Source organism: Pleurodeles waltl, chromosome 6 (assembly GCF_031143425.1).
Source record: "Pleurodeles waltl isolate 20211129_DDA chromosome 6, aPleWal1.hap1.20221129, whole genome shotgun sequence".
NCBI classification, from domain to species: Eukaryota; Metazoa; Chordata; class Amphibia; order Caudata; family Salamandridae; genus Pleurodeles; species Pleurodeles waltl.
This window is the reverse complement of record NC_090445.1, coordinates 1544107091-1544134785: the sequence shown is the minus strand read 5'-3', so window position 1 is coordinate 1544134785 and position 27695 is coordinate 1544107091. Positions and strand designations below refer to the sequence as shown.

The window sequence follows — 27695 nt, the reverse complement described above, 5'->3', positions numbered from 1 at the left end:
GATTACAATCTGATTAGTTACAAAATTTACAAGAACCTAGGCCCTGAGATTTATTTAAAAGCCTTCGGGTTCAATGGGTGCTCCCATTCCAATGAGTGACCCAGCCAGCAATAAATCTTTTTCACAACCAGTCATTTGAGTCTAAGGCCCCTAAAGTTGGCATTCTAAGACTATGTCATCATAAATGAAAATCCCTATAACGGATTCGACTGAAAAACACAGAGACAATCTGGGCACATAATTGGTCTTTAACTGAATCATAACCATGCTAGATTCTGTTTACCATATACCCAGCAGTCCATAGAAACTTGCCCGTCAATACTCTTGTTACCCTAGTACATCTGACCTAACTTGGCTATGGTAGAATCCTTCTTGTTTGGGTGCTATTTTTTGAGTAAAGGAATTATACATTTTACTGAAAACTATGTATGTTGGGAATTAAACTCACAAAGCTGTCCAGTACTACACCCAGTGTTAGATACCACTGATACTGGGAAAAGGTTACACCAACAAACTTGCTTCATTATAGTTCTTTGGTTGGTACCACAGATTCAATGACAGAACCTCTGTTAATACAGGTTATAGGAAAACCAACATATCCCAAAGCCTTCTGATTTCACACGCTAAGGATACCAAAAGCCCTAGGGATCACTATGTCAGGAAATACAATGTTTAGAGACTAAACATTGAAAATATGTTTGAGGTTTAATCTCAAGGCTAGAAGTTGTATCCCTTCCAGACTTTTGCATTGTGATCCAATTTTTTTTTTAAACAACAAATTAGGATTTTGACATCAGGACTGTCAGTTTTCATGCGGAATTCCATTGTACAGAAACATTTCACATTTAGTCAAATTCAACTACACATTTTAGAATCAACAATTTAAGAAATCTTCTAAACAATAAGCTACCCTTGCCCTCCCTTCAAGGCAGCTGTTAATTTGAGTGGGTGCTTAGAGTAAACTAAAGGTAGAGTCACTATACCGTGTGTCTCAAAAGACTTCTTTGAAGAAAAACAACTTGCAAATATCTGAGCCCAACACAAGATGATAGGAGTATGCAGACGTGCAGCTAAAACTACAAATGCTAAGAAATACGAGTTTCCAGACAGGTAAGAAGCTGCATTTGTGCTTGATTAGGTAACTTGAGAGTATCTTTATTGCCACTGTCTCCAAGATCAAAATACACCACAATGTCACATCAAGTCCTGATGCCTTCGTCCACTGTCATGCAATCACAATCATTGCAGCCAACAAAAAATGAAAAGGTTTCCATTCCACCACGCTTAAGGCTTCCCAGTTATATGGTCTGAACTCTAATACAGTGATCACTAGGTCTTGAAAACCCAACATCTCTAAAATTGCGATCAGCATTTGTTTGTTCTCAGGTCCACCATATGTGTATTGGATCGCTAGTCCTTCTGCTCATCCTCCATCATCTCCCTGTACTTCCTGGGAACATTTTATGCAGTCTCTCTGGCTGCAAGTGCCACCCCATCATCACTTTAATGGAGGACTTTGTGATGAACTTATTTATTATAGTGATCGCATTACGCAGCAGCTGTTGTCCATGCCTCATAAGGCACATTGCCAGTTGATCAGGCTGAGATACTAACCTATAAAACTTGTAAACAAAACCTTTATTGCCCTCTTAATTCTCAAATTTGGTTTTACAAAAATGTTTCTTCTTTCCTCTCTGCTGCCTCCTCAAGTGGGTGTGTCGTCCAATACCATTATTGCTGATATCTAAATCATTTATTTTTGCAATCCTAAATATACATTTGCAGTTCACAGATGCCCTGAGGGAATCCTCATCATGCATATCAGTTAAGTACCTACACTTCCCTTTCCCACCATTTCTTAAATGTATCAGTTTCGTATGGTGGTGCAAGACCACTGTTGTGGCTTATACAGGTCAGTGGTGATCTAGACGTCCGCTTTTGATGTGGGGCTGATGCCCCACACTTCAAATACTGTGCATACAAAGGGTCTGTATTACCATTGTGGCAATTTGTTACTTTCCAGAAGCCAACTAATATTCTACAATGCTCTTCGAGCGTATAGGCCATATGTGTACAAATTTTAATTGTTCTTTGTACTTCCATAAAATGTGCTAATCTTCTTAATCCCTTCTGTGCCCAGGACGTAATGGTTACGTCCTGAGGCACAGTGCTGCTGTGCCCAGGACGTAACCATTACGTCCTGTGCACAGAGCCCAGAGGGAGCGCTAGCACTCCCTTTGTGGGGTTCCACCCCACCTCCCAAGTCAGGGATGGAAGGGGAAGCCCTTCCCCTTCCACCCCCGACCCCCCCACCCCCCGTGACGTCAGCGCGCGCTGATTAGTCACAGGGTCTCCCCCAGGGTCGCTCCCTGGGGGGAGGGGCACATTTATTTTAGGCCATCTCTGCCCCCCCCCCCCCCCCCAAGAAACCTCTAGGCGCCAGGGCAAATTGTTTTGTGTGTTTTTTTTTTTTTCTTTAGGGATGGGGAGCGACCCATCAGGCAAGGGTCGCTCCCCTGGGGGGGCAAATTGTATTTAGACCATTTCTGCCCCCCTTGGGGGCAGATTGGTCGATTTTAGGTCAATCTGCCCCCAAGGGGGCAGAAACCACTAGGCACCGGGGATTTGTTTTTTGGCGCCAATGTCACGCAGGGGGAGCGACCCCGTAGGCAAGGGTCGCTCCCAGGGTTGGGGGGTCAAATTTATTTTAGGGCATTACTGCCCCCCCCCCACGGGGCCGGCTGAGCTAGAGGCCAAAATCCACAGGTAGGCACTTTGCAAAAAACACCTGTTTTCTGTGAAAAAATATGTTGTGTCCACGTTGTGTTTTGGGCCATTTCCTTTCGTGGACACTAGGCCTACCCACCCAAGTGAGGTACCATTTTTATCGAGAGACTTAGGGGAACGCTGGGTGGAAGGAAATTTGTGGCTCCTCTCAGATTCCAGAACTTTCTGTCACCGAAATGAGAGGAAAAAGTGTTTTTTGGCCAAATTTTTAAGTTTGCAAAGGATTCTGGGTAACAGAACCTGGTCAGAGCCCCGCAAGTCACCCCATCTTGGATTCCCCTAGGTCTCTAGTTTTCAAAAATGCACTGGTTTGCTAGGTTTCCCCATGTGCCGGCTGAGCTAGAGGCCAAAATCCACAGGTAGGCACTGTTTTCTATGAAAAAATGTGATGTGTCCACGTTGTGTTTTGGGCCATTTCCTGTCGCGAGCGCTAGGCCTACCCACACAAGTGAGGTATCATTTGTATCGGGAGACTTGGGGGAACGCTGGGTGGAAGGAAATTTGTGGCTCCTCTCAGATTCCAGAACTTTCTACCACAGAAATGTGAGGAACATATGTTTTTTTAGCCAAATTTTTAGGTTTGCAAAGGATTCTGGGTAACAGAACCTGGTCCGAGCCACACAAGTCACCCCATCTTGGATTCCCCTAGGTCTCTAGTTTTCAGAAATGCACAGGTTTGGTAGGTTTCCCTAGGTGCCGCCTGAGCTAGAGGCAAAAATCTACAGGTAGGCACTTTGCAAAAAACACCTCTGTTTTCTTTCAAAATTTTGGATGTGTCCACGTTGCGCTTTGGGCCGTTTCCTGTCGCGGGCGCTAGGCCTACCCACACAAGTGAGGTATCATTTTTATCGGGAGACTTGGGGGAACATAGAATAGCAAAACAAGTGTTATTGCCCCTTGTCTTTCTCTACATTTATCCCTTCCAAATGTAAGACAGTGTGTAAAAAAGACGTCTATTTGAGAAATGCCCTGTAATTCACATGCTACTATGGGCACCCCGGAATTCAGAGATGTGCAAATAACCACTGCTTCTCAACACCTTATCTTGTGCCCATTTTGGAAATACAAAGGTTTTCTTGATAGCTATTTTTTACTCTTTATATTTCAGCAAATTAATTGCTGTATACCCGGCATAGAATGAAAACCCACTGCAGGGTGCAGGTCATTTATTGTCTCTGGGTACCTAGAGTTCTTGATAAACCTACAAGCCCTATATATCTCCACAACCAGAAGAGTCCAGCAGACGTAACGGTATATTGCTTTCGAAAATCTGACATTGCAGGAAAAAGTTACAGAGTAAAACGTAGAGAAAAATTGATGTTTTTTTCACCTCAATTTCAATATTTTTCTTTTTCAGTTGTTATTTTCTGTAGGAAACCCTTGTAGGATCTACACAAATTACCCCTTGCTGAATTCAGAATTTTGTCTACTTTTCAGAAATGTTGCGGTTTCTGGGATCCAGCGTTCGTTTCATGCCCATTTCTGTCACTGACTGGAAGGAGGCTGAAAGCACAAAAAAATCGTAAAAATGGGGTATGTCCCAGTAAAATGCCAAAATTGTGTTGAAAAATTCGGTTTTCTGATTCAAGTCTGCCTGTTCCTGAAAGCTGGGAAGCTGGTGATTGTAGCACCGCAAACCCTTTGTTGATGCCCTTTTCAGGGAAAAAAACACAAGCCTTCTTCTGCAGCCCCTTTTTCCCATTTTTTTTTTAAAAAAACGAAATTTTCACTGTATTTTGGCTAATTTCTTGGCCTCCTTCTGGGGAACCCACAAAGTCTGGGTACCTCTAGAATCCTTAGGATGTTGGAAAAAAAGGACGCAAATTTGGCGTGGGTAGCTTATGTGAACAAAAATTTATGAGGGCCTAAGCGCGAACTGCTCCAAATAGGCAAAAAAAGGCTCGGCACAGGAGGGGGAAAAGGCATGGCAGCGAAGGGGTTAAAGATACTGAGTTTATCAAGTTTTGCCAGTATCAACTATCTGCTTCAGAAATAATAAAAAAAAGGCCTCACTCTCTACAGGTTGAGCCCTTTCTGACTCAGAGGGTCCCTTTAAGTTATCATCAGATTCTGGGCCAGTGAAACAACATGGATGCAAGAGGTCATTAAACCCCAAAGTACCATTGCTTGACTCAAAGATGAGCCTCCTGAAGGTGGAATGAGAGGTTCACTGAATAGTATGACAGGGCTTATAACCTGAAAAATACACTTTTCCTGGCCGATTGAAAAACCCATATCGAACATAAATACCAAGTAAACACAGGCTTCCTTGACTTGCTGTAGGGTACAGAGCTTTGACCAACTAGTTGTCCAAGTAGAAGAACAAATACATGTCCTTACGACAAGCCCCTACCACTGATAAAACGATTGTGAAGAACATGTAAGCAGAATCAAGGCTCACAGATACAGGTGATCTATGATGCTGGTGATGCTCTTTGTTTACCAGGGAAGCATACTTCCTGCCAATCTACTGATGTCATCCAGTAACAAATAAGTATGGTCACAAAGATTGCAGTTAGTGTTACCATGTGAAAAGATTCCACAATGACAAACTGATTAAGGTCTGAAAGATTCAATAACTGCTTCATATGCCTTGCACCCTTTTGGCTTTCCATTTCAAGACTAATCATCCCTATTATAAACAATGGAGATCAACTTTGCAATCCATAAGGTCATGGCAGGTGTGATGGTTGATGACTCATGGTAGTAGCACACAGGAGTACTGCACAAAGATGGCTCCCAACCCTTTAAAGAGACAGTTTTATTTCACAAGAAGTGTTTTCTGGTCATGCTTCCCACCGCAGGCAATCCAGCAAAACTTGGAAAGGAGTTGGAGCAGGATGATAGCCTGCAAAATTATTCTCCTTTCAGTTATCAAAAATAATCTAATGTAGTCCTTAAAGAATTTTGGACAAGAAATGTTGAGTATTGAACAAAAGTTTACATACCAATGACAGTTTAATTGAAAACTGTTCTAGATTCACGTGGTGTGCATAGTCTTGAAGTCTAGAGTTTGCCCCATATTGCCCCAAGAATGCTGTAGACCAGAGAGTAGGGGAAGGACGGTTTAAGAGTGACTTAAGAAGATATCAACTTGAAATGTATAATTCTTAACACTCAAAATGCCACCTTCTGACTGTTTTTCTGTCATCAGGTCTGGAGGCAAAAGTAGCATTGTGAGATAAAGGAAAATATGTAGCTCAATGACAATTGGAATATTATCAACTTTTAGCTTCCAGAAAAGCGTACTCTATGGTACAGACTGTGCAGGAATGACTCGAAACCTTATTTTACTTTTTCTTGCACTGTTTCAAGTCAGCTTCAACACTTACTTTCTTTTGGCATTTTGTGGGAGTTTTCTACTATGATTTTATCTGCGCCTAAAGTTTAATATTTATTTAAAAATTGTTGCTGATAGCAAGCTAAGTGGGGAGCAGATTTTAATAATACAGAAAAAAATAATTAGGTTAACACTTCTAAAGATTATCCTTAGTTGAGGTAAAGTTAGAATCGGAGTAGCGGCCTGATGACCTAAATGTTCATAAACACTAATAATTAGACTTAAGATGTACATGCTTTCAGTCAAAAATCAAGGACTGAAAATAACGTAGAATGTGCTAGATGCCATCTTTAGGTAGCTGTCATTATAAGGCTACTTACGACGATGGCCCGAGTATAAGACCCCATTTACAATTACACTTCTCATTCCACGATAAGGTGTCAGAATTGGGACAAGAATTCATAATGCCAGGATTTATGAAAGTTCATCAGAATCAAAAGTTTATTCCATTCTTTGCATTTTTAATGTGAAGGTCAACATGTCCCGACATCAAAGAATGGAAATTTTAACCATGATTGCATCTAGAAATTATAACTGAAATTGAAAATTCATGACTCAAAAAATGAAGTATATGCCAAAATAATGTTCAGAATGGAAACAATGCTTCAAAGGAAAAACGTATTGGAAAATACCCTCCTTCATTAAAGGACACAGAATATCCAGAAGAGAATTCCATAAATCATGTTTCCCAGGACTTTTTGCAGGACAGCGTGACTGCATGTAAACATACCAGCAATTAGTATTAAGGAATGTGTGTAATACATAAAAACTAATTGTTTGGTAATTTAAACATAATTTGTATGGAATCATATTTTCTGTGTAGGAACTCCTCGTATTTGACACCGTTCAAACAAACAGGAGAGAAAAGGGAAACATTTCACTTCTCTGGTGCACATGTTGTAACAACAGATGCAAGGGAGATGACCTTGTGAAGTTCCACTTAGAAGAAAGAGAAAAGAAGCAATACTTCCACAGTCGTTTGATTCTGCAAAGTGGTTTTGTTTGCATGGCTGACCCCCTCATCACTACATGAAGCAGCATTAGTGATAGTGGTGGTTAAGGTACAGGGCATGGGAGCATTAGACACCTGGACAGGTTGCTGGTTGGAGATGGTGAAGGGTTGAATTCCAAATGCTTAAACAATACCAGAGTAAGACATGAAGGCGAAGAATACATGAGGTGGTAAAATTAAGGCTTAACAAATAATACAGGCACACTTGTTAGAGAGCTGGTAATATATAAAAAAAATATATTAGGTAGGGTACAGACTCATAGCAAAGATATGAGTTAATAAATATGATTAAGTATTTAACATTTGCAATGAGTGTATATTTGCTGAATTGTTTAGAACATTCACAATCCGTAGGATTCATATAATTTGTAGACAAATAGTACAGAATAAATAACCATATAATTGTATAACATCATTCATTGTGTGTGCCTACTCATTGGGGGTACAAAGGCAGAGCTCTGCTTTATCATCACCTGCAGATAAGACATCATCTGGCAGGTTATTCTGACTGCTTACATTACCAGTCTAATTTACTGGAGAGGAAGTGAGAGGACCTCCTTGTCCCTGAAAAAGTACATTTCATTTTGGGGCCAAGAGGGGCTACCAGGTTTGGCCCCAAGAATATTTAGGTGAACTTGAAAAATGGATATGCCAAACTAGTCAACTAATGATTAGTACACTAGCAGCAAAATCTTTTATGCTAGCCACATTACTACGTATGCCCATTACAGTCACACTTGCTTTCCCTCACAAACTAGAAGTATTGTTTACCCACTTTGAAGTTATCTGATCATGAAAAAAATCATTGTTTTTCGTGAACTTCAAGACCTCACCCTCCTGTTTTACACTATTTCTAGGGTATTTTGTCATCTGCACAAAGAATTGAAGCTTTGATCATTCTATTAATCTTTTCAAATAAACCTGGCACATCACCAATAATTGTATTTGATAGATGCTAAAACATCATTTAAGAGTAGGTCCTCGTACAAAAGACTGAAATAAAATAAATCAACTTGCAAGACAAATAGGAACCAGTTTATAACAATTATATCCTTCCATTATAAAAAGAAATGTGGATGTGTGGAAGTATCCCATCAACAGAGGAGACAAACAAAATAACAATTTGGCCTGAAGCATGAGTGGGGGTGATTAAGGTACTAGAAGAACATCTGTTAGTAAAATGTAAGTACTGAAGCTGTCTTGACAATTAACTATTTCAGTTGGGCAATGGGTCAGTAAGCTGGACATAAACTTACATAATGAGTAAACCCACATGCTTCATGATCTGGTGGAAATTAGTTAATTACAGTGCACACAGTTACAGCAAGCTAATAAAAAATACTCTGAATGCAAGCCAAAAAGGAGCGCCTAAAAAGAAACGTCACTAGAAAGAATCTGGGACCAAACTTCAACAACTGAAGCAACACACCTTGAGCTGGGTTTTACAGCGTTTTAGCATCTCTCGATGCCGCACAGCCAAAGGGGAATCCTTCCACTGGGGCTCTGTGTTCTTTAGCTCTTCCACAGTCCTGCAAACCAGATGAAAGATGTTTAAGAGACAAATACAATAGATTACAATATCTCTAGACTGGCAGGGTAAGAGACATACATCACATTGTTATAGGATTCTGAAAATGTTGTAAAAATGAATAAATAATTAAAGATTGCCAACACCACATTTTGCCAACGCCAAATAACCTACTTAGACTGGTGAACTATTCACAAAACTAATACTATTGAAGTTGAGCCTTTTCAATGCTGGATGAATACATATTTGCAATCATTTCTAGCAAAGATCCACCTAGACTGATCTGCACCACCAACAACTAATATATGAAGGCAGCCTAGACTTTGGGGGGTTATATCGGAGAACCCCAAATCACAAATTAGCTTCAGTCCTCACCAAACATACACTTTTGCTCCACCAGATTACTCTATTAGTTTTTAGTCTGTGACACAACTACAAAGGTGCCAGAGGGCAATCTGTGACCATAACATTGGTGCCAGTTGATGATAAACTGTGCTAAAAGATTATGTGTTTTCTCAACTAAATCATTTTTATTGGGCTGTTCAGAAACATAAATAAAGCAGCAATAAACAAACACTGTTTAAAACAGATAGTAGGAAATAAAATATCAAACATTGCTAGTAGGAATCTAAAGCCATTGTACACAGTTGCAATTAGGCGTTCTAAACATAACATTCTTTGTCACAACCAGAAACTCAGCTATGCCTGCATTTGGTCATCCCTATTCAATTTTACATGACACTCCAAACCACATATGAATCCTATTAGCTGGTGTAAGACACTTCAGTAGAAGCCCACAAGATTCCACAGGAAGAAAAAAAGCACTCTGCACAATTCTGGCTGCTTCTTGTTACTCTCTCACCCCTTAATAATGACACTCACTTCACCTGGAATATAAAGTGCTGGGGGGGGTCCACTTATCAATTGTTCAGTGACTATACTATATTTGACTTTTGTATATAACAGCATCCCTCATTATACCCTCTCCAAGAGAAATGGGAGAGAAACCTGGGCCAGACTGGAGGATGATGACTGACTTGGGGGGAGGGGGGAGGGGTTAGCCTGCAGGTATTCCCAGGGGGTGGCCTTATGGGCCGCATTCCAATTAATTAGACTGAAATGCTTTCATAGGGCCTATTCCACAAGAACTAGACTGTTAGGTAATGAGGGAGGAGTTGCAGGCAGAAAGGCATATTAATACACACCATATGGGGGATGCCTCAAAATTCAGAAGTACTTGGGGGGAGGGGGGGAATAGGAAGGTGGCTCTTCACAGTCTTAGTCTACACACAGGAGCTGACTCCCCCTAACAGATTGCAGTTGGCATTTGAGGCGAACAGTCCTTGAACCAACACTAATGCCTCTTCTGCAACACCACACTGATTGTGGCAAAACGTGAAGTGGTGTAGTGGAGACATTTAACCGCATAGGGCCCGGGAACCCAATGTAGACTGCTGTATGCAATCTAAAAAAATGGTGTATCAGGCATGAGGCAGTCCTAAGAAATTTGATAAAATTTGGGGATCCTGGCAGAAGGCCGAGGGAGACATTTCAAGAGGGAAGTCTCGGATGGGAGACCCGGCTGAGTACATCGAACCAAGGGAACTTATTTGAATGCAGATTGTCATGGTAGGGGTTTATATGTTATCTGCTCTTACATGTTGGCCCTATAGAGAATAGGCTGGTGTCGACAGATTCTGAAGTACTGTATTCTACATGCCTCCACCTCAATTGTTTGAGGACGAGTGGCCGCTTTCCACCCAGTTGTAGGAAAATCAATAAAGATTAAAAAAAAAAAAGAAGAATGACACTTCAATTAATATGGAAAATATTACTTGCCAATAACAATCGATTTGCAGTTTGGAATGAAATAGATTCACAAGGTGTACACATTTCTGCCAACTTGTTTTTCTTTGAAGAAGTGCTTTTGGTTTTGAGGAGACTTGTGATTCCTTCCTAAGAAATCCACAAAGCACTAGTGCACAGGATCACAGTTGCATTTTCCCCAAGGGTAATCAAATGTGCAGAGATGCAAGGCACTGTAGAGTCTGTATACTAGTAAGAAAATGCTACAGAGCTCAAAATAGCTATAAAACCTATACAAGTCCAACAGGTGGCTCTGTGGTGGCTTACCTCCAGGTAGGCTAGTAGGGCGCAGGTGAATTTACAGCACTACAAATTGCAAGCAGATTGTTATATGCAGGTAATATTTCCATCCGCAGCATGTGCTGCTAAAGATCACATGTTATGCACAGACTGAAAAGCAGATCTCTGAACCCATGGTCTGCAAGTAAAGGAATTGGACGTTTGTAATACATTCACAAACAAATTGGCAACTCACTACACAACCAAGGCAGACACATTGGACTCCTATTTAAAACAGAAGAAAACCATCAGCACCAACCCCTTTCCTAAAATACCCTTTAAGAATAAACCATCCCAACCTCTACAGTCCTTCAAACAAATATCCCAGGATGAATTTATGGATTTGGTCAAAGCAAGCAGACCTTCTGGTTGCCCTTCTGACCCTTGCCCACCACAAATCTTCAAGAACATCCTGCTATCTACTTCTGCTGCCACACCTGTAAGAAGAATCATCAACAACTCTTTAACTTCAGGAACTTTTCCTGCAGACCTGAAAAAGGCATACATACGACCTTTATTAAAGAAAACAAACCTAGACCCGCAAGACCCCAACAACTACAGACCAATCACAAATGGACCTTTCCTGGGCAAATTGATAGAAAGAGCAGCATTCGCCCAGATGTCACAATTCATTGAAGACAATTCTATACTTTCAGACTTCCAAACTGGATTCCGCCCAGGAAGAAGCACTGAATTGGCACTCATGGCAATCTGGGATGATCTTAAAAACACAGTCGACCAAAATGGAGATGCTGCACTACTTCTATTGGACCTCTCAGCTGCCTTTGATACGGTGGACCATGACACCCTAACTCAAAGACTCCACGAAGCCAGCATACAAGGGATTGCTCTCGACTGGATAACTTCCTATCTTCAAAAAAGAGCACATATCATCCTCTCGCCCCCCTCTTCTCGTCCGAACCCTACCTCACAAAAGCAGGGGTCCCCCAAGGGTCAATCATCTCACCTTTGCTTTTCAACATCTACATGATATCTTTAAGAGAACTGATCAATGATTTCCATCTCACATGCTACAACTATGCAGATGACACACAAATACTACTTAAATTAGAAGGCCCCAAAAACATTGAAAACTCACAAATCTTCAGTTGCCTCAGAGCCGTTGATCGGTGGATGACCTGGAGCCATCTCAAACTAAATACCTCCAAAACAGAAATACTCATTTGTGGTGACTGGAAAAATTATGACCCTCTGTGCGTTTGGCCTGGCGATCTCGGACCACCTCCTCAATTATCCAAGGAAGTTAAAAACCTAGGAATCACCATGGATTCCAAGTTAACTATGAATGCCCAAGTAGACAAATTAGCACGCACAAGCTTCATCACCTTAAAGACTTTACGACGCATCTTCCCCCACCTCGGATTTCCACACAAGGTGCAAGCTACTATCTCGCTTGTACTATCCAAACTGGATTATGCCAATAGCCTCTACCATGGATCATCTCTATCTGTTATGAAAAAACTACAACTTATCCAGAATTCCACAGCCAGGCTACTACTACATATAAAGCCACAAGCCCACATCTCCCCTGCCTTGAGAGCACTACACTGGTTACCCGTTGCCAGAAGATGCACTTTCAAGTTGCTTTGTATCACCCACAAAGCTATACATGGAACAGGACCACTTTTTATCAGAAAGAAAATTACCAAATACATCCAACAAAGAACCCTCCGCTCAAGATTGGCACCCCGCCTTAGAACACCACCGTACAAGAAAAAGACTGTAGGTGGTACATCCTTCTCCGTCCAAGCAGCCAAACTATGGAATTCATTACCCCCAACTATAAGAGCCACAGATAACTTTCTTGTCTTCAGAAAACTACTCAAGAGTTGGCTCTTTCCTTCATAACCACCCTTTTCAAACAACTATGAACTGCATATGCCTATGTGGATAAATATTTTTTTTTCAGATTATATGTATATTTCTATTTATTTATAGTTTCTTTGGAAAATATGTATTGCTACTATGTCATAACAATAAAATACACACACACTCTTTAAACCTGTCTGACTAAGTATTTTTTACCCATGATTCTAATTATGTATTGTATGTGCATATGTGTGTATATTCATGTGTGTGTGTGTATATATATATATATATATATATATATATATATATATATATATATATGTATGTATATGTTGTTTCTGTGTGGGTTGTTATACTAGATATCTATGAATTCCTGCTCTCATCTTATCACAATTATCTACTCATCACTCTTATGTCATGTCTCTATCAAACTATCCTCCATTCTCACTCTGACTCATCCCAAATCCCTACTACTTTCATCTCCTAAATATCTCTGCCTAAGCTCTTCCCTCCACTTCCACATCTAACTCACCAAACCTCACTCTACCTCTGTGACCTCCCACACAACCCTACTAAATTATCCTGCATTCATCTCACCCTGCTCCTATGCTCTCCCTAACCCTTCCACATACTCTTCCCCCTCCGCCCCCCTTTACTCATCCCAAGCCTTGGGGTTGAGTAAATGAAGGATATACTCCCAATTAACACTTCTGGATTTCTTTCCTCCTCTACCCCTCCATTACTCCAGTCAATCTAATCTAACAAACTCTCATATCCGCGGCTCAAATTAACTCATAATAATACTAAAACTGTACTCATTATTTAATGATACTAATCCATCACTAATTCTTGTTGGGTTCCGGAGTAGCGTGCTACTCATCGAAAAGCGATTCGACGCCTCGTCAGGTGTAGTAAGCGCTATATAAATACGATTACAATACATTTAGGAGTACAGTATTGGCAATCTGTGCTTCTTAGTGGGCTCGAATATCAACAATATAATGTTTGGTAATGAAAATGTCACTTACCCAGTGTACATCTGTTCGTGGCATCAGTCGCAGTAGATTCGCATGTTCTGCAATAGCTCGCCATCTGGTGTTGGGCCGGAGTGTTACAAGTTGTTTTTCTTCGAAGAAGTCTTTCGAGTCACGGGACCGAGTGACTCCTCCTTTTGTCTCCATTGCGCATGGGCGTCGACTCCATCTTCGATTGTTTTTCCCCGCAGAGGGTGAGGTAGGAGTTGAATTGTAGTAATAGTGCCCATGCAATGGAGTGACTAAGTATGCACCTATTTAAGGTTGAGATGATACATATATAAATAATTGAAGGTAACTTCCAAACTGCTACAGGCTCCCGGGGAGGCGGGTGGGCACATGCGAATCTACTGCGACTGATGCCACGAACAGATGTACACTGGGTAAGTGACATTTTCAGTTCGATGGCATCTGTCGCTGTAGATACGCATGTTCTGCATAGACTAGTAAGCAGTTATTTCCCCAAAAGCGGTGGATCAGCCTGTAGGAGTGGAAGTAGTGTGAAATAATGTTCTTAATACGGCTTGACCTACTGTGGCTTGTTGTGCGGATAACACGTCTACACAGTAGTGCTTGGTGAATGTGTGAGGCGTAGACCATGTGGCTGCCTTACATATTTCTTGCATTGGGATGTTTCCTAGAAAGGCCATGGTAGCACCTTTCTTTCTGGTTGAGTGTGCCCTTGGTGTAATGGGCAGCTGTCGTTTAGCTTCAAGGTCGCAGATTTGGATGCATTTAACTATCCATCTGGCTATACCTTGTTTTGATATTGGGTTTCCTGCATGAGGTTTTTGAAATGCAATAAATAGTTGTTTAGTCTTTCTGATGTTTTTTGTTCTGTCAATGTAATACATCAATGCTCTTTTGACATCTAATGTATGTAGTGCCCTTTCAGCTACGGTATTTGGCTGTGGAAAAAACACTGGAAGTTCCACTGTTTGATTTAGATGGAACGGTGAAATAACCTTTGGCAAAAATTTAGGATTGGTCCTTAGGACGACTTTATTTTTGTGTAGTTGTATAAAAGGTTCCTGTATTGTAAACGCCTGAATCTCGCTTACTCTTCTTAGGGAAGTAATGGCGATGAGAAATGCCACCTTCCAGGTTAGGAACTGTATGTCGCAGGAGTGCATGGGTTCAAAAGGTGGACCCATAAGTCTAGTTAGGACAACATTTAGGTTCCATGAAGGAACAGGTGGTGTTCTTGGTGGTATAATTCTCCTAAGGCCCTCCATGAATGCTTTAATGACTGGTATCTTATATAGGGAAGTTGAATAGGTAGTCTGCAGGTATGCAGATATTACTGCAAGGTGTATTTTAATGGAAGAGAAAGCCAGGTTAGATTTTTGTAAGTGAAGCAAGTAACCCACTACATGTTCTGGAGTTGTGTGTAATGGTTGTATTTGATTAATATGGCAGTAGCAAACAAACCTCTTCCATTTACTTGCATAGCAGTGCCTGGTGGATGGCCTTCTAGCTTGTTTTATGACTTCCATACATTCTTGGGTAAGTTGTAAGTGCCCGAATTCTAGGATTTCAGGAGCCAGATTGCTAGATTCAGCGATGCTGGATCTGGGTGTCTGATCTTTTGGTTGTGCTGTGTCAACAGATCTGGCCTGTTGGGCAATTTGATGCAGGGTACTACTGATAGGTCTAGCAGCGTTGTGTACCAGGGTTGCCTTGCCCAAGTTGGTGCTATCAATATGAGTTTGAGTTTGCTTTGACTGAGTTTGTTTACCAGGTAAGGAAGGAGAGGGAGAGGAGGTAAAGCGTAAGCAAATATCCCTGACCAGTTCATCCATAGGGCATTGCCTTGGGATTGTTCGTGTGGGTATCTGGATGCGAAGTTTTGGCATTTTGCGTTCTCCCTTGTCGCAAACAAGTCTATCTGAGGTGTTCCCCAGAGTTTGAAATAAGTGTTCAGAATTTGGGGGTGAATCTCCCATTCGTGGACCTGTTGGTGATCTCGAGAGAGATTGTCTGCGAGTTGATTTTGGATCCCTGGTATAAATTGTGCTATTAGGCGAATTTGGTTGTGAATTGCCCAACGCCAAATCTTTTGTGCTAGCAGGCTTAACTGCGTGGAGTGCGTCCCCCCCTGCTTGTTTAGATAATACATTGTTGTCATGTTGTCTGTTTTGACGAGAATGTATTTGTGAACTATTATTGGTTGGAAAGCTTTCAGTGCTTGAAAAACTGCTAGAAGTTCTAGGTGATTGATATGCAGTTTTGATTGATGTACGTTCCATTGTCCTTGTATGCTGTGTTGATCGAGGTGTGCTCCCCACCCTGTCATGGAAGCATCTGTTGTTATTACGTATTGTGGCACTGGGTCTTGGAAAGGCCGCCCCTTGTTTAAATTTATGTTGTTCCACCACAGAAGCGAGAGGTAAGTTTGGCGGTCTATTAACACCAGATCTAGAAGGTGACCCTGTGCTTGAGACCACTGTGATGCTAGGCATTGTTGTAAGGGCCTCATGTGCAGTCTTGCGTTTGGGACAATGGCTATGCATGAAGACATCATGCCTAGGAGTTGTAATACCATCTTTGCTTGTATCTTTTGTGTTGGATACATGCGTTGTATGATGGTGTTGAAATTTAGAATTCTTTGTGGACTTGGAGTGGCTACTCCCTTTGATGTGTCTATTATGGCTCCTAGGTATTGTTGTACCTTGCGCGGCAGAATGTTGGATTTTGTAAAGTTGACGGTGAACCCGAGTTTGAAGAGGGTTTGTATGATCTGATTTGTGTGATTTGAGCACTCTATGAACGAATGGGCCTTGATTAGCCAGTCGTCCAAATATGGGAACACATGTATTTGCTGCCTTCTTATGTGTGCAGCGACTACCGCTAGGCATTTGGTAAAGACTCTTGGTGCGGTTGTTAATCCGAAAGGCAGTACCTTGAATTGGTAATGTATTCCTTTGAATACAAACCTTAGGTATTTCCTGTGCGATGGGTGTATTGGTATATGGAAATAAGCGTCCTTGAGGTCTAAAGTTGCCATGTAGTCGTGTAGTTTTAGCAATGGCAATACTTCTTGTAGTGTGACCATGTGGAAGTGGTCCGATTTGATGAAAGTGTTCACTACTCTGAGGTCTAGGATTGGTCTCAGCGTTTTGTCCTTCTTTGGTATCAGAAAGTACAGTGAGTAAACTCCTGTGTTTAGTTGTGTGTTTGGCACTAATTCGATTGCATTCTTTGGCAATAGTGCCTGCACTTCTATCTCCAGGAGATTGGAATGGTGTGTTGTTAAATTTTGTGCTTTTGGTGGTATGTTTGGAGGGAATTGTAGAAATTCTATGCAATAACCATGCTGGATAATTGCTAGAACCCAAGTGTCTGTAGTGATTTCCTCCCATGCTTTGTAATAATGACCTATTCTTCCCCCCACTGGTGTTGTGTGGAGGGGGTGAGTGACATGTGAGTCACTGTTTAGTAGTAGGGGTTTTGGGGCTTTGAAATCTTCCTCTATTTCTAGGGAATTGCCCTCCTCTATATTGTCCCCGAAAACCTCCTCTATACTGTCCCTGGTAACTGGACGGTGTTGCTTGTGAGGTACTGGCTTGTGTGCTCTGACCCCGAAACCCCCCTCGAAAGGGCGTTTTACGGAATGTGCTGTAATTCCCTCTGCTCTGCGGGGAGTAGAGTGCGCCCATGGCTTTGGCAGTGTCCGTATCTTTTTTGAGTTTCTCAATCGCTGTGTCCACTTCTGGACCGAACAGTTCTTTTTCATTAAAAGGCATATTGAGAACTGCTTGTTGAATCTCTGGTTTAAATCCAGACGTTCGGAGCCATGCATGCCTTCTGATAGTTACAGATGTATTAATTGTCCGTGCAGCTGTATCTGCAGCGTCCATGGAGGAGCGGATCTGGTTGTTGGAAATGGCCAGTCCCTCCTCAACCACTTGTTTTGCCCTATTTTGTAAGTCCTTGGGCAGATGTTCAATGAGATGTTGCATCTCGTCCCAGTGGGCTCTGTCATAGCGCGCAAGTAGTGCCTGGGAGTTCGCGATGCGCCACTGGTTTGCAGCTTGTGCTGCGACTCTTTTACCAGCTGCATCGAACTTGCGGCTTTCTTTATCTGGGGGTGGTGCATCTCCAGATGTGTGAGAGTTGGCCCTCTTCCTAGCTGCTCCTACAACGACAGAGTCTGGTGGCAGCTGTGTAGTGATGAAAGCCGGGTCTGTAGGAGGCGCCTTATACTTTTTTTCCACCCTTGGTGTGATTGCCCTACTTTTGACCGGCTCCTTAAAGATGTCTTTTGCGTGCCGGAGCATACCAGGGAGCATAGGCAGGCTTTGGTACGAGCTGTGGGTGGAGGAGAGTGTGTTGAATAAAAAATCATCCTCGACCTGTTCTGAGTGGAGGCTTACGTTGTGAAATTGTGCTGCTCTAGCCACCACTTGAGAATACGCGGTGCTGTCCTCTGGTGGAGATGGCTTCGTAGGGTATGCCTCCGGACTATTATCTGACACTGGGGCGTCGTATAGGTCCCATGCGTCCTGATCTTGGTCACCCTGGCTCATGGTGGTGTGAGCTGGGGAGAGTGATGGAGTTTGTGCTGGTGAGACGTTAATCACGGGCTGAGGAGAGGGTGGTGGGGTAACTCTTTTCACCACTTTTGGTTGTGGTGTCTGTTCAGTCTGGAACTCCAACCTTCTCTTTCTCCTAATAGGGGGAAGGGTGCTTATTTTTCCTGTCCCCTGCTGTATGAAGATACGCTTTTGCGTATGGTCCACATCAGTTGCTTGTAGCTCTTCCTCAAACCTATGCTTTTGCATTTGGGAGGTTAGCGAGTGCTCTTCTGTATAAGAGCCTGGAGCCGGGTCGCTTGCAGTTTGTTTCGGCATCGAAACCTTGTCTGCGTGTTTTTTCGGCTCCGAGGTGACTTTTTTCTTTTTCGGGGCCGAAACCTCTCGGCGTCGATCTGCTTCGGTGCCGCTGTCTCGGCGTTGAGCCGTGTCCACACCGGCATCTCGGTGTCGAGGCTTGTCTCCAGCACTTTCTCGGTCCCGAGAAGGCTGCGTGCCGGTGTCTCGACCGGAGTCGGACGACCTCGGCACTGTTTGGGCCTTTTTCGGTGCCGACGGTCGGTCACCGAATTTATGGGTGGAGCCATGGCCGGATGGCAGTGGCGTCCCCTGGGCCTTGTAAATGTGTCTCTGTGTGGTTTTCGACGTCTTACTCACGGTTTGTGTATCGTCGAATCCTTCGGAGTCTGAGTCTTGGATCGAGAAGGTACCTTCCTCTTCCTGTTCCTCGAACTCCTGTTGGGCTGTCGGTGCGGACGCCATCTGAAGTCTTCTGGCTCGACGGTCTCGGAGTGTTTTTCGGGACCGGAACGCACGACAGGCCTCGCAGGTGTCTTCGCTGTGCTCAGGTGACAGGCACAGGTTGCAGACCAAGTGTTGGTCTGTGTAGGGGTATTTATTGTGGCATTTGGGGCAGAAACGGAACGGGGTCCGTTCCATCGGCGTTCTTCAGCACGCGGTCGAGCCGACCAGGCCCCGACGGGGGATCGAAAAACTACCCTGAAGGGCACCGGAGCTCTTCGATCTTCGATGCGGTGTGGAATCTAAGTACGCCGATCCCGAACGCAACAATACCGACGAAAATCTTCCGAAATTAGCTAATTTTCCGTTCCGAAACTCGGAGCGACAGGAACACGTCCGAACCCGATGGCGGAAAAAAAACAATCGAAGATGGAGTCGACGCCCATGCGCAATGGAGACAAAAGGAGGAGTCACTCGGTCCCGTGACTCGAAAGACTTCTTCGAAGAAAAACAACTTGTAACACTCCGGCCCAACACCAGATGGCGAGCTATTGCAGAACATGCGTATCTACAGCGACAGATGCCATCGAACATATGTGAACTAAAGATCAGTTGCAGCTTTGTAGATCTCTTCTATTAGGATACTGCCTTGGAAATGCAATGTAGATTCTTTCCTATAAGGGGAATGTGCTCCAGGGGTTATATGAGTCATGCAATTGGCATTAACATAAAATGCAGAATGCATTTATTAATTACATTTGCAAGGCAACAAAAAGCTGTGAAGCTCTCCAGATAACATTGGTGTTAACTACATAGAGCATGCTAGCTCTTTTTACATCTGAAAGACATTTCTGTGCAAGACCATGGCTCTTAGAAGAAGGATGGCAATCACTAGATGGAAACTGTCACTTACCCAGTGTACATCGGTTCGTGGCATGTTCCGCTGCAGATTCACATGATGTGCATTATACTTCTGCCATGTAGTGTTGGGCTCGGAGTGTTACAAGTTGTTTTTCTTCGAAGAAGCATTTTCGAGTCACGAGATCAAGTGGTGACTCCTCTTCGGTTCCATTGCGCATGGGTATCGACTCCATGTTAGATTGTTTGACTTGAAAAGACTTCTTCGAAGAAACACAACTTGTAACACTCCGAGCCCAACACTAGATGGCAGGACCTGTGCATAGCATGTATATCTGCAGCTACACATGCCATCGAACATATATATGAAAAATTTCACTTACCCAGTGTACATCTGTTCGTGGCATGAGACGCTGCAGATTCACATGCTGTGCATTATCCTGCCATCTAGTGTTGGGCTCGGAGTGTTACAAGTTGTTTTTCTTCGAAGAAGTCTTTTCGAGTCACGAGATCGAGGGACTCCTCCCTTTCGGCTCCATTGCGCATGGGTGTCAACTCCATCTTAGATTGTTTTCCCCGCAGAGGGTGAGGTAGGAGTTGTGTATATAGTAAAAATGCCCATGCAATGGAGTGAGTATGTATGTACATAATGTGTATAAAAATAGTTTAATTTACAAATTTACAAGTTTCATTAACTTATAACGGCTACAGGCTGCCGGGCAGGTGGGAGGGCGCATGTGAATCTGCAGCGTCTCATGCCACGAACAGATGTACACTGGGTAAGTGACATTTTCCGTTCAATGGCATGTGTAGCTGCAGATACACATGCTGTGCATAGACTAGTAAGCAGTTATCTCCCCAAAAGCGGTGGCTTAGCCTGAAGGAGTTGAAGTTGTCTGAAATAATGTTCGTAATACACCCTGTCCTACTGTGGCTTGTTGTGTTAACACATCTACACAGTATTGTTTTGTGAATGTATGAGGCGTAGACCTTGTGGCTGCCTTACAGATTACTGTCATAGGTATATTTCCTAGAAAGGCCATTGTGGCGCCTTTCTTCCTAGTGGAGTGCGCCTTTGGCATAATAGGTAGCTCTCTTTTTGCTTTAATATAGCAGGTCTGAATACATTTCACTATCCATCTGGCAATGCCTTGTTTGGATATTGGATTTCTTGCATGAGGTTTTTGGAAGGCTACAAACAAATGTTTTGTCTTGCGAAACTGTATCGTTCTATCAATGTAATACATTAGTGCTCTTTTGATGTCTAACGTATGTAAGGCTCTTTCGGCTACTGAGTCTGGTTGTGGAAAAGAGACTGAGGGTTCCACTGTTTGGTTTAGGTGGAACAGTGATATAACTTTTGGTAAGAATTTTGGATTTGTACGGAGAACCACTTTATGTTTATGTATTTGTATAAAAGGTTCTTGTATAGTAAATGCTAGTATTTCACTTACCCTTCTAAGAGATGTGATAGCTATTAGAAAAGCTACTTTCCAGGTTAAGTATTGTATCTCACAAGAGTGCATGGGTTCAAATGGTGGACCCATGAGTCGTGTTAATACAATATTGAGGTTCCACGAGGGAACTGGTGGTGTTCTCGGGGGTATGATTCCTTTTAAACCCTCCATAAATGCTTTGATGACTGGGATTCTAAATAGTGATGTTGAATGTGTAATCTGAAGGTAGGCAGATATTGCTGAGAGATGTATTTTGATAGAAGAAAAAGCTAGTTTAGATTTTTATAAGTGTAATAAGTAACTTACAATGTCTTTGGCGGAAGCATGTAGTGGTTGAATTTGATAATTATGGCAGTAATAAACAAATCTTTTTGATTTGTTTGTGTAAAAATGTCTTGTAGTTGGTTTTCTAGCTTGTTTAATGACCTCCATACATTGTTGTGTAAGGTCTAAATGTCCAAATTCTAAGACTTCAGGAGCCAGATTGCTAGATTGAGTGATGCTGGATTCGGGTGTCTGATCTGTTGTTTGTGTTGAGTTAACAGATCTGCTCTGTTTGGTAGTTTGATATGCGGTACTACCGACAGGTCCAGTAGTGTTGTATACCATGGCTGACGTGCCCAGGTTAGTGCTATTAGTATTAGTTTGAGTTTGTTTTGACTCAATTTGTTTATTAGATAAGGAAGGAGTGGGAGAGTGGGAAAAGCGTAAGCAAATATCCCTGACCAACTCATCCATAACGCATTGCCCTTGGACTGAGGGTGTGGATACCTGGACGCAAAGTTTTGGCATTTTGCGCTCTCTTTTGTTGCGAATAGGTCTATTTGTGGTGTTCCCCAGAGTCGAAAGTAAGTTTGTAGTATCTGGGGATGAATTTCCCATTCGTGTGTTTGTTGGTGATGTCGACTGAGATTGTCGGCTAACTGGTTTTGAATCCCTGGGATGTACTGTGCTATTAGGCAAATGTGATTGTGAATCGCCCAATGCTAAATCTTTTGTGCTAAGAGACACAGTTGTGATGAGTGTGTCCCTCCCTGTTTGTTTAGGTAATATATTGTTGTCATGTTGTCTGTTTTGACAAGAATGTGTTTGTGGGCTATTAGCGGTTGAAATGCTTTCAATGCTAGAAACACTGCTAACAGTTTTAAATGATTTATATGCAGTTGTTTTTGTTGAACATCCCATTGTCCCTGTATACTGTGCTGGTTGAGGTGTGCTCCCCACCCTATCATGGAAGCATCTGTTGTGATAATGGCGTGAGGCACTGGGTGTTGGAATGGCCGCCCTTGGTTTAAATTTATAGGATTCCACCATTGAAGTGAGAGGTGTATTTGGCGGTCTATCAACACTAGATCCTGAAGGTGACCCTGTGCTTGTGTCCATTGTGGTGCTAGGCACTGTTGTAAGGGCCGCATGTGTAGTCTTGCGTTTGGGACAATGGCTATGCATGAAGACATCATGCCTAGGAGTTTCATTATAAACCTCACTTAATAGTGTTGGTTTGGGTACATGTTTAATATCACATTTTGGAAGGCTGGTACCCTTTGTGGACTTGGAGTGGCAATCCCCTTTTGTGTGTTGATTGTTGCTCCTAAGTATTGTTGTATTTGACACGGTTGTAGATGTGATTTTTGGTAGTTTATAGAGAACCCTAGTTTGTGAAGGGTTTCTATGACATATTTTGTGTGTAGAATACACTGTTGCTGAGTGCTGGTTTTTATTAACCAATCATCTAAGTAAGGGAATACGTGCATGTGCTACCTCCTGATGTGAGCGGCCACTACCGCAAGGCATTTTGTGAAAACCCTTGGGGATGTTGTTATGCTGAATGGTAACACTTTGAATTGGTAATGCACGCCTTGGATTACAAACCTCAAGTATTTCCTGTGGGAAGGATGTATGGGTATGTGGAAATATGCATCTTTGAGATCTAATGTTGACATGTAGTCCTGTTGTTTGAGCAAGGGAATCACGTCTTGAAGTGTCACCATGTGAAAGTGATCTGATTTTATGTAAAGATTCAGTGTTCTGAGGTCTAATATGGGTCTCAGTGTTTTGTCCTTTTTTGGAATTAGGAAATACAGGGAGTAAACACCTGTTCCTTTTTGCTGGTTGGGTACTAGTTCTATTGTTTCTTTTTGTAACAATACTTGGACTTCTAGTTGTAACAGATCTAAGTGTTGTTTGGACATGTTGTGTGCTCTTGGTGGCACATCTGGTGGCAAATGTAGGAATTCTATGCAATAACCATGTTGGATAATTGCTAGGACCCATGCGTCTGTAGTTATGTGTTTCCAGTTGTGGTAATAATTTGTAAGTCTCCCCCCCACTGGTGTTGTGTGGTGGGGGTTTGTGACATTGAAGTCACTGTTTGGTTTGTGGGGTTTTGGGGCTCTGGAATTTCCCTCTTGTTTTAGGGAACTGTCCACCCCTATATTGTCCTCAAAAACCTCCTCTCTGATATTGGCCCTGATATGTGGGTCTGACTTGTGAGGTGGAAGACTGTGGTTTGGGCCTGAAACCCCCCTCTAAAGTGCGGCTTCCTAAAAGTGCCTCTGCTCTGTGGGGAGTAGAGCGCGCCCATGGCTTTGGCCGTGTCTGTGTCTTTCTTGAGTTTTTCTATCAAAGTATCCACCTCCAGCCCAAACAATTGTTGTAAGTCATATTCAGCATAGCCTGCTGGATTTCGGGCTTAAATCCGGAGGTTCGTAACCATGCGTGTCTACGGATGGTTACTGCCGTGTTCAATGTCCTGGCCGCCGTGTCTGCTGAGTCCATAGCCAACCCTATTTGGTTGTTGGAGATAGTTTGGCCCTCCTCAACAACCTGTTGGGCACGTTTCTGGAACTCTTTGGGAAGGTGTTGAATGAGATGTTGCATTTCATCCCATGTGCCCTGTCGTATCTTGCCAGTAGAGCTTGAGAATTGGCAATTCGCCATTGATTGGCTGCTTGTGCTGCCACCCTTTTGCCTGCTGCATCGAATTTCCGACTTTCCTTGTCGGGCGGTGGTGCGTCTCCTGAAGTTTGTGAGTTTGCCCTTTTCCGGGCTGCTCCTACTACCACGGAATCAGGAGTTAACTGTTGTGTGATGTATACAGGGTCAGTAGGGGGAGGTTTATATTTCTTCTCCACCCTAGGTGTGATGGCTCTGCCTTTGACTGGGTCCTGAAACACCTGTTTGGTGTGTTTTAACATGCCTGGCAGCATTGGCAAACTTTGGTATTGGCTGTGCGTAGATGACAGGGTGTTGAACAATAAGTCATCTTCTATGGGCTCTGCATGCAATGCTACATTATGAAATGTAGCTGCCCTGGAAACCACCTGCATGTAAGCAGTACTTTCCTCAGGTGGTGATGGCCTTGCCGGGTAGCAATCAGGACTATTGTCTGAGACCGGTGCATCAAACAAATCCCATGCATCCGGGTCATCTTGGCTCATCCCTGTATGCGTTGGTGACTGCATCATTGGGGGTGTTGCTACTGGGGACAGATGTGGCGAGTGCGCGGGCGATTGTTGTGGTGAAAACTGTGGTGGTGTTTTTTCTTTAGCCACTTTTGGTTTTGGCTGCATTTCCGCTTCTTCGAATGCGAGCTTCCGCTTCATCTTTATTGGAGGAAGAGTTCTGATTTTTCCTGTGTCTTTTTGTATATGGAGCCTCCTCTGGGTATGGTCTGGCTCTCCCATGCCCAGTTCTTGTTCAAATCTGTGGCCTTGTAATTGTGTGGAAAGGCCTTGTTCCTCTGTATAGGAGCTGTGTTTCGGCTCCGAGGCTGCACGTTTCGGCACCAAAAAAAATTCAGTAGTCTTTTTTGGCTCCGAGGGAACCTTTTTCGGTTTTGGAGTGCCGAACTCTCGGTGCCGAGTCTGGTCGGAGCCGGTATCTCGACCGGAGTCGGATGTCTTCGTCTGTTGCGAGGCCTTTTTCGGTGCCGATGTTTGGTCACCGTGTTTTCGGGTTAAGCCATGGCCTGTTGGCTGCTCACTCTCGGACTCGTCAGAGTCCGAATCTCGACTGGAGAACCTCTCCTCTTCTTCGACGTCGATGTGCCCGGCCGGTGTCGACGCCATCTGGAGCATTCTAGCTCTTCGATCCCGCAGTGTTTTCTTGGATCGAAATGCCCTGCAAGCCTCAAAAGTATCCTCTTTGTGTTCGGGAGACAAACACAGATTACAGACCAAGTTTTGGTCTGTATAAGGATACTTTGCGTGGCAGTTGGGGCAGAAGCGGAAGGGGGTCCGGTCCATGAGGTTTGAAGATGGACACGGTCGGGCCGACCAGGCCCCGCCAAGGAGTGGAGGCCCCGAAGGGCCGCCGGAGCGCTTCTTTCTCGCTTCTTTCTCCGGTGTCGATGTGCTAGCACTAACCCGGTACAGAGTGCAAACAATACTGTCAAATTTTCCGATAGTCAACTAACTTTTCCGAACCGAAATATGGAGCAAAGAGGAACACGTCCGAACCAGATGGCGGAAAGAAAACAATCTAAGATGGAGTCATCGCCCATGCACGGTGGAGCCGAAAGGGAAGAGTCCCTCGATCTCGTGACTCGAAAAGACTTCTTCGAAGAAAAACAACTTGTAACACTCCGAGCCCAACACTAGATGGTAGGATAATGCACAGTATGTGTATCTGCAGCTACACATGCCATCGAACATACATATACATATATATATATATACACACACACACATATGTACAATTGATGTTAACTTAGACGACTACAGGCTCCCGGGGAGGTGGGAGGGTGCATGTGAATCTGCAGCGGAACATGCCACGAACAGATGTACACTGGGTAAGTGACATTTTCCGTTTGGTGGCATGTGTAGCTGCAGATACACATGCTGTGCATAGACTACAAAGCAGTTTGTCCTCCCATAAAAGCGGCGGTTAGCCAGTAGGAGTTGAAGTTGTTTGAAACAATGTTCTGAGGATAGCCTGACCTACTGTGGCTTGTTGTGTTGCTAAAACATCTAATCAGTAGTGTTTAGTGAATGTATGTGGTGCTGACCAAGCAGCTGCTTTACATATTTCAGCCATTGATATATTTCCTAAAAAAAGCCATTGTAGCACCTTTTTTCCTTGTAGAATGTGCTTTAGGAGTAACTAAAAGTGGTCTTTTGGCTTTAATGTAGCATGTTTGGATGCATCTAACAATCCATCTTGTTAATCTTTGTTTTGAAATGGGTTACCTGTATGAGGCTTTTGAAAAGCTACAAAAAGCTGTTTGGTTTTTCTGGATGGTTTTGTTCTGTCTATATAGTACATTAGTGGTCTTTTAATATCTAATGTATGTAGAGCCCTTTCTGCCACAGAATCTGGCTGTGGGAAGAAGACAGGTAGTTCCAAAAGTAGTATCGCCTTTCCATATCAATCAAACAGTGGAAGAACTTTGGGGTTTGTTCTTAGTACAACTTTATGTTTGTGTACTTGTATGAACGGTTCTTCAATAGTGAATGCTTGAATTTCACTGACTCTTCGCAATGACATAATTGAAACTAGGAAGGCAACCTTCCATGTTAAGAATTGTATTTGATATGAGTGCATAGGTTCAAATGGTGGACCAATAAGTCGCGTAAGCACTAGATTTAAATTCCAAGAGGGAACTGGCGGTGTCCTGGGTGGAATAATGTGTTTTAAGCCTTCCATGAAAGCTTTAATTGCAGGCACTCTAAATACGGAGCTGTGCTGTACATTTTGTAAATATGCTGAAAATGCAGTAAGATGTATTTTTATGGAAGAGAATGCAAAATTAGATTTTTGTAAATGAAGTAAATAGCATAAAATATCTTGTATTGATGCGGTAAGAGGGTCAATCTGTTTAGATTGACAGTACTATACAAATCTTTTCCATTTGTTAGCATAGCACTGTCTAGTAGTGGGTTTTCTTACTTGCTTGATAAATTCCATACATTATGATGGTAGTTGTAAATATCCAAACTCTATGACCTTGGGAGCCACATCGCCAGATTGAGTGTGTTGGGATTTGGGTGTCTGATTTGTCCTTTGTTTTGTGTCAACAGGTCTGATCTGTTTGGGAGTTTGAAGTGTGGTACTGCTGACATGACTAACAGTGTTGTGTACCACGGTTGACGTGCCCACGTTGGTGCTATGCTTATCATATTGAGTGTGTTTTGACACAATTTGTTGACTAGAAACAGAATGAGTGGGAGAGAGGGAAAAGCGTAAGCAAATATCCCTCACCAATTGATCCATAGAGAATTGCCCTTGGACAGGGGATGCGGGTGCCTGGATGCGAAGTTTTGGCATTTTGCGTTTTCGCTTGTGGCGAACAGATCTATGTCTGGTGTTCCCCATTGTTGAAAGTATTTTTTAAGTACTTGAGGGTGAATTTCCCACTCGTGTGTTTGTTGATGATTTCTGCTGAGAACATCTGCCAATTGGTTGTGTATCCCTGGAATGTATTATGC

General features: G+C 42.9%; 1 protein-coding gene across 2 annotated transcripts in view; it reads right to left on the bottom strand.

Moving 5' to 3' along the window:
* The window catches only part of UBE4B (ubiquitination factor E4B), a 658693-nt gene that overhangs the window by 376368 nt on the left and 254630 nt on the right, over nucleotides 1-27695 (bottom strand). For both annotated transcript variants that reach the window (XM_069241178.1, XM_069241179.1), the window contains one exon: nucleotides 8569-8668. In XM_069241178.1, the coding sequence (XP_069097279.1) occupies nucleotides 8569-8668 (100 nt within the window). The remainder of the gene's footprint in view (nucleotides 1-8568; nucleotides 8669-27695) is intronic.